Source organism: Camelus dromedarius, chromosome 5 (genome assembly GCF_036321535.1).
Source record: "Camelus dromedarius isolate mCamDro1 chromosome 5, mCamDro1.pat, whole genome shotgun sequence".
Classification (NCBI taxonomy): domain Eukaryota; kingdom Metazoa; phylum Chordata; class Mammalia; order Artiodactyla; family Camelidae; genus Camelus; species Camelus dromedarius.
This window is the reverse complement of record NC_087440.1, coordinates 91,466,565-91,479,363: the sequence shown is the minus strand read 5'-3', so window position 1 is coordinate 91,479,363 and position 12,799 is coordinate 91,466,565. Positions and strand designations below refer to the sequence as shown.

The following is a 12,799-nucleotide window of genomic DNA, read 5'->3' as shown; positions in this document are numbered from 1 at the left end:
GGGGAGGGGAAGGGTATTCTGCCTTTTACAATGCAGATATTAATTTATAACAAAAATACTGAAACAATTCAAAAACCACAGCAGCTGCTGGAAAAGCCATAATGTAGCCACAGCAAAAGTGGCAACTAAGGGCTCTGATTATGCACCGCATCAGCAACGGCTGCTTCCCACAGGGAGCATTAGGAAAGGGCATTTCAGAGCTCTGTGAGAGAGGATCAGGTGTCATTTTTCTCAAAGTCAAGACTTTACGGAGTAGATCATTATGTGCTCATTTCCTTCCTTTGATTAAAAAAAAGCAACAACAAAAACAAAACTAACAGAATGCCCAGCGCCACCTTTTTGCTAGAGAGCTAGACAGAATATCACAAAACCAACCCCCTCCCACTCCCGGGGTGGTGGGATGGAAGAGCAGGTGCAGCCCTGGGCAGCATCAGGGCCACGAGTCAGGGCCACTCCTCAGCACCCTGCTGTGGGACTGATCTAAAGACGACAAGGACACAGGAGCCTCCCCAGCGTACGGCCCTGGCCTCACGACCTGTGAGAGAGGAGAAAGTCAACGACACAGGGTCTCATTATATGCCAGTGATGAAAGAAGCCAACAAGTTCTTTTCAGGTTTTACATCTTTCCCAGAAATCAAAACACACTTGAAAATCCTCTGAAGTTACTGTTTTATGGATATAACCCAGATATAATCAGAATTTTTACGAAGATGAACTAGGCAGAGCTCATTACCACGCAGAAACTGTCCCTCGGTGATCCCTCCTCCCCAGTACATCATCACCTGAGCAACGGAAAGTGAACCCCTCACCCCTTCGGGGTGCTCCCCGCAGGGCTGAATTCTGAGCGGGGGCTCTGCTTCCCAGGTAGCTCTCACCGGGAAGCACAAAGCTGGGCTCACCGTCTGGGAGCTTCTCTCTGTGCCAAGATGCTCTCAACAGAGACCCACTAGCTACTTTCAAGGGCATAAAACAAACACAATACTACAAACAGAAACCTCCAAACTACTCTAGGAGACTGGAGACTCAGGGGATCTGAGGCCATCACTCCCCCAGGGAGGCTAGGAAGGACCAGGCCCTCCCCTCCCTCCTGGGCTGGACAGGCATGGCCAACAGGGCCACCACGTGACTGGGACGGCCTGGGAGCAGGGCTCGCCTCTGCTGACTGAAATGAGCTGAACAGATAAGGGCCCGCCTGGGAGGTGGAGGCTGCCAGCACCTCTAATGGAGGGAGAGAATCTTCCAGTCTCGCCTCATTAAAAAATAAAAAATTACAAAGACGTGTGTGCATGTGCGTAACAGTCTATCAGGCGAGACAGACAAGCACTGCACAGTCATGACAAACAGCCCCTGTCACCTGCCTCACACGTGCTGATTCTCCGTCCGGGTTGCCCCTCTCTTACCTTCTTGTCCTGGAGAATTATCTGTGCTCCTCCTTCAGAGCTGCTGCTGTCACTCCTCCCAGGACGCCCTTCATCCCAGCCCTGGGTGAAAGGGGCCTCTGGGCCCCTGTGCCCGAGCGGTGACCGAGCACTCACTGGGACTGTCCTCCAGGCCCTCTGCTAACACCTCGCCTCGCCTCACGGTGCTGCTGTCCTTACCCATCTTCCAGCTGAGGAGGAGAGGGGAGCAACAGACCCCCATCCTGCAGGCAGTGCGTGGCAGAGCTGGCGTCTGAAGCCTGGGCATTCAAGTTCAAGGGTCTGTGCGTCCTTAGCCATTGGGCTGTGAGTACTTCAGGGCAATAAACCGACTGTTCTAAGTGCTCCTCTGGAGGCAACATGGGAAGAGCATAACAGGGCTCAGGCCTCGGCACTCTTCTTTGCTCTCACTCTGCTTTCTCCACAGACCTATCGTCTAATCTCAGGGACATGATTACTATTTATACACTGACAACTCCCAAATCTTCACCCCTAGTTTTGAGCTCTAAGACCACGTATCTAACCACCTACTAGCCTCTCAAGCTTACCAAGCGCAGAATGGAACTCTGCTCTCTCCCTCTGGTCCCGGGACCTGCTCCTTCCCCAGTCCCGCCCAGCCCGGGAAGTGGCAGCCAGAAGCGCAAGGCGTGCTCACGCCTCTCTCCAATTCAGTCTCCAAGAAGCAACCAGGGCAATTTTCAAAAACACCACTCTGACCACAGCCTGCTCCTGCTCCTTCTGTGAGACCCCACCACCTCAGGCAAAGCAGCAAACCTGGGTCCAGCCCTGAGCGGCTGGCCGCCAGCAGCGGGCACTCACGTCGCCCCGCCCTCCAAGGCCCACGGTCTTCCCAGTCCCCTTGGTCCCCACGTTCTTCCTGGCCCCAGAGCCCACGCCTGCTCTCCCTTCTGCAGTTCCTTGCCTGTTGGCCTCCTTCTCCTTCGAGGCTCAGTTTAAAGCGCACCATTTCCTCTGAGAGACGTTCTCCACCTCCCTGTAAAGCAGGGCTCTGTGTCTGTCTGTCTGTCCATCTGTCTGTCTCTCAGGCCCACTGCCTCCTCTAACATTGCAACAACTCACCGCCACCTGCCGTAAGGGTGCGTGCGTGCGCAGCGCTGCTGTTCACACCTGTCCCAGGTCTCTCTGAGGGAGCAACAGCGGGGCGGGTGCAGACCCGGTGCCAGGCACACAGTAGGCAATTAAGGGCTGTCGAATGAATGGAGAGAACGGCCACAACTCTAGTTCAAGTCCTCAGCTCTCACCTGGACAGTTACTAGAGCCTCCTCACTGGTCTTGCTACCTTCATTCTCTCTTTCTTCATTCCAATCCACCTTCCACAAGTGCTGACAAGAGTTCTAAAAAAACATATTTGATCCTGTCACTCCCTTGATCAAAAAGAAGCCCAAAGGTTCCCCCACACCTTCCAGAGTCAGATCTAAATTTCTTAGCTTGTCCTGAAAGGGCTTTTACAACCTGGTTTCTAGTTTACCTGTCCAGCTTCGAGGCCCCCACTCCAAGGCCCACACGCTGTTATCTGGCCACCCATGGTTGTCTGATGTTCCTCCACGTGCCAGGTTGTTTCCTCCAGCCTTGAAGGCCTTGCTCACCCTCCTCCAACTCCTATGCATCTTTTAAGACCCAGATCGAACGCCACCTTCTGGAAGCCTTCTCCAACTTCCCCCACTGAACTTTTGTTTTTACTTTATATTTTGATACATACTGAAGGATGCAATTAATACATGTCCCCTGGTACTTTGTTCATAGCACTATGACAGCACATGTCCCAGTACCCCATATGCCCATCTTACTAAACTGAGAGCTCCTGGGGAGACAAGAGCCCATCTGGCAACCATACCTGGTGCTGCTTACAGTCTACGACCAATAAGAGCTTGTGGAATTCATTTCTGGGTCCAACTCTATCACTGACTCACTACCTGATCTGAACAGCGCACTTACCTTCTCTTGGACTATTTCCTCATCTGCAGAATGGAGACAGCTGCTCACCCTCCCACGTAGAGGAAATATATAAAACACTCCACGTCTCATACCAATGCAAAGCCCAGCGTAACGACTGCTTCCACCACCACTCCTGGCAGTCTCTGAGAAACAAACCTCTGATGACCCTTTCTCTTAGACATCCTGGCCAAAATCTGATGAAAATGTTACCCATAAAACCAAAGGGTGTCCTCACTGTGAAGGGCAATCAATCTCCCCTCAAGCCGTAAATGCCAAGTTGGCATTCGACCAGGCAAACCCCAGCACTCTGAACAGCCATTTTTCAAATACAGTGTAAAAGAAGTAGGAGATAGCTCATGCTTAAATCACTTAGAGTGAGGAGCTGCTTTCTAGCCTGCAACTCCCAGCTGTCCTGAGTGAGGAACGGGTTAGCTGTGCGTCTCCTGGGGCCTGTGGTCTCTGCTCCTGCCCTCCCCCAGCGATGACACACAACCCTTCTTGTTCTCTAAGTGGCATTCTGTGCCATCCTCAGCAGAGCAGCCTCCTGATCTTGTTTACCAACAGCCCTTTACAAGATTCCAATCCCTCCCCCCTCAAAAATATGCCCCCATCTAAACATAAACAAAACCCTATAAAGACTCCAAATTCATAATTTCTATTGAGAATACAGAGAAGCCTGGTTTTATGGCCCCCGCTCAAATCATCCAGTCACTCAGAAATCACATCCTCAGATAATACTAATAAAACATCTATGTAAACAGACTAATTTTCTGTTTAAGGTTTTTTTTTTTTAACATAACATGGGATTAAATACTTCTCCTCAATCCAGACAGCAAGTTTTGTTTCCAGTTATCCCAGATGCAACTAGAAGAGAAGATGGCATGGTTCAAAGATTTCCCCAGATCCACTGGCAGTGTCACACAGGAGCACCTCGGATGGGTACTGGACACACATGGACAGCATATACCATAACGACCGCAAAAAGAATCAGAATTTTAACTGCAATTTGTCTAGTTAAATATTCTTCCCTAAACAAAATTACTTCTCAAAAATCAGAATCTATAATGCACTTCTGCTCCAAATTTATGCCTTTGAACCACGCAAAAGCACTTGTTCTTCCTGAGAGCGACTCCACGCGATCTGACCCTTGCCACACCGGGGCTGAGGCCGCAGGCAAAGGCCACGGGCAAAGGCCGGGGCCCAGGGCTTTCACCTCAGCGCGCCGAGCCCATCTCTTCTGCTTACTGGGAAAGCCGCACTGAAACAGAGGAGGCGGCACAAGAAACAAGCAGTGGAGATACTCGGGGCTGAAAAGCCGCTCCGACAGCTTTTAAAAATATAATCTATTTGGCAACTTCTGTTTTGCCATGTTTAAAGTTTCTGACATGTTCCTGAACAGACAGCTCAGGTTATCTCAGGCTCCTTCCAGAATGAAGCTAAGACACCAGAAACCCCAGTACATACTACAACATTGGCAAAAGCTATGTCATGTGATCCAATTTTAAGTGCCAGGATTTCTAACTATGTGGTTTTACAGCAACAAGAGAACTAATTCTCAGTCAGATGCCTGTCGAAGACACACACCAAAGCGTTAACTACAGTTTAAGTAATCTAAAGAAACATTATCAAGTTCTTTGAACTACTGAAATTTTCTGGTGATGTGAACAAAGTTCAGAATTCCATATTTTCTTATTTAAATTATAAATATCAAGCTGCAAGTCTCACCCCTATCTCTATTATAAAAGAATTTAAAGCACCTGCTGCTAGACACCTGTGCATGCTCCATTAAAAACACACAAGACAGTTACCCCCAAGGGAGAACAGGTAAAAGTCAACAAATTAACTCACCACATTTGAACCTGGGTCATACTAGGTGGGACAGCTGAGAATGAAAACTGGGCTTTTAGCTCAACATGTGACATAAGGCCCACTGCCCCTGGCAAGAACGTACACATTCTTAAAGGGATTCTTAACAGCTAAGACAGGGTGCTACTTACTTCCTCATTAAATAGTTTGCTAGTTTCTTTTTTGATTGGGTCTATAAGCTGGACTTGGCCTGCGGAAAAGCCCACTAGGAGAGAGACACTTTCTGCTGTGGCTGTTAGGTGGTTGAAGTCATGACAAGTAGGCTGTGTTCCTTTGTATATCCTTTTATCTATTGGTTTACTCAAGTCAGCAGCCTGGAGGAGAAAGAGAAAAATACACACGGTAAACAGCACATTGAGGTGAGAAATCTAAGTTACACTATTTTACACTCCATTATGATGTTCAATCTTAAAAACAAAAGTATTTAATATATTTTACTGCAGTTTTCAGCATTTTATAAAAGCTCTTTCACACACCTTAGCCAATCTGACACTGTTAGACTATCCACAGTGCGCCTGTAACGGTTACTTTCACAACTTACTCCTCTTCACATATATTTAACAAAGACTCCTGGACTTCAGGAGGGAAAATCCTTGAGATACTAAATTCAGTATTTGCAAAATGTATTCCAAGCATTTTCTAACAGTTAACTCTAACCACATAAAAGCTCGGCTTTCAAATGTAGCTACAGCACCTAAGTGCTCATTGGTGAGTTTACCTGTAGCCCAGTGGTTCTCAAAGTGTGGTCCCCAGACCAGTGGTGGCAGCAGCAGCATCACCTGGAAACTCAGAAATGCACATTCTCAAGCCCCACCCCCGACCAGGGGAATCAGAAACCACAGGGAGCAGGCCCAGCAAGCAGTCACTTAAAAAGTCTTCCAGGTGATTCTGAGGTCCCTCCACTCAGGCTGGAGAACCACGACTACGGCCAATTACAAGCAGGCAGTGACCGGGTCAGTCTCTCTTCTCTATCAGCTTTCAAGTAACTTTCACCTGTCAAGCCCACTGGTACCTGCGTCATCTTTAATTCTTACAACGATCCTCAAAGTAGGTAATATTCCCCCATTTTACAGATAAGAAAACATGTTTAGTGAGGTTAGATAACTCAGCCAAGGTCACCATACCTACCTAGTAAGTAGCAGGGCTGCATTTGGAACTCAGGTCTCTTTCACCAAGAGTCGGGGAGAAAACATACAACACGCACTCCAAAGACAAAAGCAAACGACTTCTGACTTGGACTAAATGTGATTCTTCAGACTGCCTCCCCTCTTTTAAAGCAGGATTTTTCTCTTCATGAGAAATGTTCTGAGCAATCCACTATGCTGGGCTGTTACTGCTGAAATGAAGAAAGCTACCCTTCCCACTCGTCTGAAAATCACAGGTGCAGATAACCCAACACACCCTTCAAAACACCCCCCCGGCCCGTGTGCGGCTCCAGGGATCTCTCAGCTCCTGTTCTCTACCGGCCGCCCTGGCGTTAAGTTCTGAAGATCTCTTTCTCCCAGAGGCCTGTGATGCTGTACCGAGTATTCTAATGTTAGATTTCTCAGGTAACAAGTATAAATACTGTGTAAAAAAGAGGACCTCAAAATGGCAGGCTCAAAACCTGAGCGTGTGGAAGTCTGGACGTGAGTGGTACAAGTAACTGGGAGCCCCAGGGCAAAGGAAGGAAGATACCTGCCAGGCGGACAACTCTCCCAGCCTCACCTCAATTAAAATGGAGATTCTACCAAACTCATGGGATTGTCTGGAGGATGAAATAAGAAAATATATACATGAAAGAGCCTTGAAACATGTAATAAATAGTAAGGTACAAAACAAAAGAAGTCCTGAGTTTGGAGCCAGGAGGAAAGGGGCAGTGGGAGAGGAGTAAGTGCTGAAGCAGGTGCTCAGCTGGGGTTGGAGAGGCAGCTGCAGGAGCCAGAGGAAGGCACCCCTCACTGCTGACAGGCCATCCCCCTCCAGGGAAGCAGCTCCTGGGCAGGGCCCCAAAGGCAGGGAAGAGAAGTCTAGGCTCAGGGAAGAACACGGCAGCTCATCTCGGTGCAAGGGAAGAGATCAAAAGTAAAAATAGTTCAAAATATAAAATAAGATACACTGGCAGCTAGAATCAGAAACCAAATTTGAAATATGAACAATTACATTATCACATGACCTCTCCGTGTTAATTCTTGAGACTTTTTTAAAGTTTGCCTAAGAAACTATCCCCTGAAAGAATACACCTAAAATTATGCACCAAAATATAAAAATAAATTCAAAGACAAGCAAAAACTAACAGAGAAAACAAACTAATATAAATTAAATGAAAAGAAATACGATTCTCAGAAACAACAGAGGAAGTTTAAAGCACCCGTTCTTCCAAGCAATGCTAGCAGCTTGAACTTACACATCCCTTACAATGACTGCGTCTCGGCTCTTGGTGTATTTCTTTTACTTTCCTGCCCCCTAACGTGGAACTTTCCTGAAAAGATGTCATTTGTAATTAGATCACACACAAACACACATCTAAAGTATTTGAAATGCCAACTGAAAGACTGTTTTTACTCTTGAATCATGCAAATATTCCAAAAACATCCTGTTTACTTATTTGCTTAACAAAGTTTCTTCCTAGATCATTGCTCTCAAAGTGTACCAGTCCATGAATAGTTTGCTAGTCTGCAGTCAAAATTAAGTACAGGAATTGAGAATAAGCATTTAGAAACTTTTATGGCAATGTGACAGAGTGATTTTATATCTAATTAAATCTAATGATAAAAAATTCAAAAAAATACAAGTTTGCATTCTGCATATCTTTTTCAGTTTCTTTTTCTAGTAACCCTGTTTTCATTTTACAAAAGTATCAGTCCAGATAGACTGGAAACTTTTTAAATTAAAAAAAAATTTTTTTAAACTGGTCCTTCAACACTGGTGGGAGAAGCATTACCCTAGAAGGCGTAAAAGTAGACCCCAGCCCAAGAACATCTAGATATCTCTTACCTAAGGTCACTCCTTCCTCCCCAACCCTCAATGGCACAGATGAAACAGGGAGTTTAGCCAAGCAACATGTCACTCACACTAAGCAAGACTTACTGAGAACCCTGAAGAAGTTATACTTCTGAGAAACCCGCCGACTCCACCACTGCTGCCTGAGCATTTTGGGGCCCAAGCCCAGATGGAGGGAAGGTAGAGCCTGCCAGTGCCTGCCTTCCTTTCAAACAGCACGCCCACCTCCAACTCAGCTTGTCCTCTTTCCTCTCGCAGCTGATCACCGGGTGCTCTCTCTTCTCCCCTTGAGGTGCTGCTGTCTAATTTCCTCCTCCCCCTCCTCCTTTCATCCTGGGAGGTGGGGTAGGGTGTGCCAACACATACTCTGAACTCACCCCCCTTTTCAGTAGCAGTAATAACTACCTGGGCCAGCCACTCCTCTTCCCCATGGGGTCATCAGCCTCTGACAGATGGCTTCCCGGGCAGAGGCAGTCTGAGAGGAGGAGAAAGAGCCCAGACGTCAGAACCAGGCAGGTCTGGGTTCAAACCTCACCTTCCCTCTTGGAAGCCAGGTGGCCTTGGGCAAGGTGCTTGTCACCTCTCCCAGGGCCTCAGGGAACAAAGCCCCTTGCTCCCTTGTAGGGTAGTGGTGAGGCCCACGGGAGACTGGACTTCTCATTTCCATCACATCAAAATATGGTGACTACCTAGCAGTCCTGCCCTTGCTGGTTCGGCCCCATCCATCTTCCCTAACAGCAACACCAGCTCTGCCCACGGAGCACCTTCTGTGCACCAGGAACTTCACACTTACCATCTCTTCTAATCTCACAGTTGCCCCTCAAAGTCAGCACAAATCCCATCCATATTTACAGCTGAGGAACCTGGGAAGGAATTACGGGTCAAGGGCCATGCTGCACTGCTCTACCTCGTCTGCCGTCCCAACCTGCCTCGCCCCGCACACACGTCTTGTGTTTGGTGCAGGCAGATGTCCCCTCTTTCCTGGCTTCATTAAGTCTCCTTCTTGGTGGGGACAGTCCACTTTGCCCCTGTTCCCAGGAATCTTCCTTCAGTTCAAGCCCCATCACCTCCAGCAAGCATTTCCCCCACTACCATTCTCCGAGCTGGCTCCTTTACCTCAATTCTGAAGTACTTAATTCGTCCCACAAAATCTAGTATTTAATCACTTACATGATTACAGTACTGTTTTATGTCTGCTATCATCAATTACAATTACAACCAAAAATTACAAATAAAGACTCCTTTAAAAAGCAGAACTTCTTTATTAAATAGTTACCACTGTATTATTCCACAAAATTAACTTTTGTTTGTCAACTCTCTGGTAAATCCTGCATAGATAGGTTAGAGATACTTTATTTTTTTTTTGAAGTGTTTCTGCATCCTAATGATTGCCAATTATCTAAATTCTTAAACATGAATTTAAAGCAGAACCAATTTATTAAAAAGTCTTAGCAATTTTAAGAATCAGAATCACATTTGGTTATCCAGGCCTAGTAGAGTATCCAGTCTGTCACAAGTGCTGAATTTATGTTTAATGAATGAAACTGACCGATCCAAATTTTTTTCAATGATAAGATTACATTTCATCATTATGCTCGTTAGTTTTTGCATAAGGAGTTACTGATTACAAATAATTTGTCAGTGTCTCATTCTCAGAAAAAATTTAAATGATGGTTGAAAAATTCCTACTGCATAAACAGAGCTGGTTAACCAAAATCATCAATCAGTAAATACAAGCTTTAAAATGTCATGTTTCTTTTTTTCTTGGACTTTTGATCCTTAAAAATCCCTGGAATTCTTTTCATGACGAATACTGTCAAAATAGGAAGTCAGCTGGGTCAGTTCAGCATGGCATTAATGAGCATTTATCATTCCAGAATCACAAAGGTCTGCAAAAGAAAGCTGTTCCAAGCTCACACCTTCACCCCAGATCTGCACCGGCCCCAGGGAATGTGGCTGAGCCAACAGGAATGTGGACGAGGGACCTGGACCAGGTGGGAAAGGGCTCCCGTGGGCTCGGTGGGCCTGCTGGCGCTGACAGGGCCTTGGCACCCCGTCATGGTCATTACGGGAGCTCAGAGAAGGCATGTGGTGGGCCTGTGCTGAGCCCTATTCATGGCACCTGCTCCCTGATACTGCTGAGTGCCCAGAAGCATTTGATGGGATATGGAAAATAATGTCACAAAGACTTCTTTTGAAAAACTCACGCCAGGTCATGGTATATGGGAGATACGGGGGGGCATCTAGGTAATAAAGGTAGGCTTTATTTTCCCTAAATTTCTCCTCCTCCCTCCCCTGCCGAGAATCACCTCAGAGAGAACCAGTCTCACAGAACTTGCCAGAAAAAAGTCCTTTTACCGGCATATCTAACAGCTGCCAAACAGCCAACCAGGACCAGCAGCTGACTCCGTCCACCGGAGAGACCACTCTCTTCCCTAAGCCCGCCCTTCCCATGTTGTGCCCCCTCCCAAGCTTGGAGCCTGTTGCCTCAGTCGGGTCCCCAGCGCGGCACCCCCATGACAGCTTCAGAGCCCTTGTGCAGGCTGTCCTTCTCCGGTCCCCTCCCAGCCTGGGGTCAGCTTCCTTGGCTTGGCAGCAGGCTCCTTCCACCCATTTCTACACGCATTCAGTTCATCCCACACTTGCCGGACTGGTCTTCACTACAACTTAGGTCACTTCCTCTCCAAACCTCCGCGGCCCTGCCTGGCATCACAACGGCTCGACCCCTGAAGCTCAGCGTCCACAGGCCGCACCACCCGCCCCTTCACAAATATTACCCACAAAGCCACCTGCTCACCTGCCACCTGTGCTCTTCACACCTCCTGCCTTTCCTCATATTGCTTCTTGCACTTAGAAGCCTTCCCGACCCCCAACATCACGCGAACTCTGCCCGCCGCGGCACAGATGTCGTTTCCTCCTGATCTCGCCTCTGGGAGGCACTCTTTCGCCAGACCTTCACTGAGTGCCTCTCACTATGTGCTGTATCTATGAGCTGTAATCGGTGAACTGTAGTCCATATATTGTGAAAGCCCAGTTCCTTTCAAAAACAACACAGACCGTCAGGAGGCTGCTGAGTCACCAACGGCCCGAGTGGATTAATCAAAAAATAGCTGGAGCTGCCCCAGTGGCATCAAAGGTCGCCACTGTGCCATTTGAAAATCAAGAGAACCCTCCTCTGCTTTCTATTAGCCTTCCTTCTGACCACATCTCATACAACCAGAACAGGAGCCGGAAGTGAACAGGGGATTACTTCCCAGGGCCACAAGGGATCATGTGCTTAGAAGGAAGTGCAACAGCTGGAGTCCTACCTTAAGACCTGGGACCCCAAAGTAAACTGTGTTATAAAGGCTGGTGCAGCTTTTCCCAGGGCAGACTTTTAACCTGGTCAGGCTTGGGGTTTCTAATGCCTGCGAGGGGTCAGTCCACAGTCTGGGGCTGGACCACATGCACCTAGCTGGTCACGCTGGACGAGACCTGGGGAAGCGCCTCCCAAGGCACAGAAGTGAGACGCGGACCCCTCAGAGCTGAGACGTTATTTGCTTTGTGAACAAAGCTCAACGCACTGTTTAATCCAGAGTTTCTGTAACGTAGTGGAAAATCATCTAGCTCTAATGACAAAAATACCAAACACCTTCACTGCCCGCACTTCATGTGCAGGTGAACAGGCTGACACTCAGGTACAGCCAGCTGTAAGGCCCTGCACAGATGTCGGTCCTATATCCAACCCACCTGCCCTTGAAGCAGAAACAAAATCAGGCTAATCCACACCCACACAATCCATCTTTCTCACAGTTTCTTCAGTTCAATAGTTACATTCAAAATATCTGCATAATTGTCATTAATGATATTTAAAGAACCTAACATTTAAAAAAAAGATATTGGGTATAAAGAAGTAAGTTGGGTTTGGGATAACTTATCCCAGTAGGGGAAAAATTGCCAATCAATCGTACAGTTCTGGAGTTTCACAAAGGAGAGAAACATCTGTCTTATTCACCACTCTATCTCCAACATCTAATAAAGGAAAGGCCTGGCACACAGAAGGAATAGTTAAATATCTATTGTAGAAATGAAAAAACCCTCAAAATGGAGAGAAAGAAAAGTAAAGTAACAGGAAGCAGAAGAGACCCAGAGCCAAACACTTCTGAAAGCGAACACATAATCCTTTTGCTCACCAAAATCCTAACAACCAATGCCTTCTTGGGTGCCCGTCTGTGAAAGAAAACCACCTCTGTTAGCAAATACCAGTAGTCACTTGAGGCTGACAAAGCACCCCCAAGCATCAGTTCTTCTGACCCTCGTTACAATCTTGTGCCCATAAGAACTATCGCCACTCCCACTTTATAAACAGAAAAACAGACTCGGCCCAGGTGGAGCCCGGGCCTTCTGAACCCCAGCCCCGCGTCTCCTGCGTCATGCTGCTGTGAAAGGAAGCTGACAACATCCGAGGTAGCACCTAGCTCTAAAATTCTATCACGGTGTGACTCCGCACTCCCATGCTTGCTGAAGTGGGAATCAAATATTCCGGTCTTGCTCCGTTTGGCCCAGATTCCAGACCTACCTTCTCAATGCGTTTACCT

General features: G+C 47.4%; 1 protein-coding gene across 19 annotated transcripts in view; it reads right to left on the bottom strand.

Moving 5' to 3' along the window:
• WDR20 (WD repeat domain 20) overlaps positions 1-12,799 on the bottom strand; it is a 59,835-nt gene that overhangs the window by 18,645 nt on the left and 28,391 nt on the right. For 6 of the 19 annotated variants that reach the window (XM_031454348.2, XM_031454333.2, XM_010997055.3 and 3 more), the window contains one exon: positions 5,372-5,554. The exons of 4 other annotated variants lie outside the window; for them this stretch is intronic. In XM_031454348.2, the coding sequence (XP_031310208.1) occupies positions 5,372-5,554 (183 nt within the window). 9 more of the 19 variants (XM_031454331.2, XM_031454330.2, XM_031454332.2 and 6 more) reach the window with 6 other exon arrangements.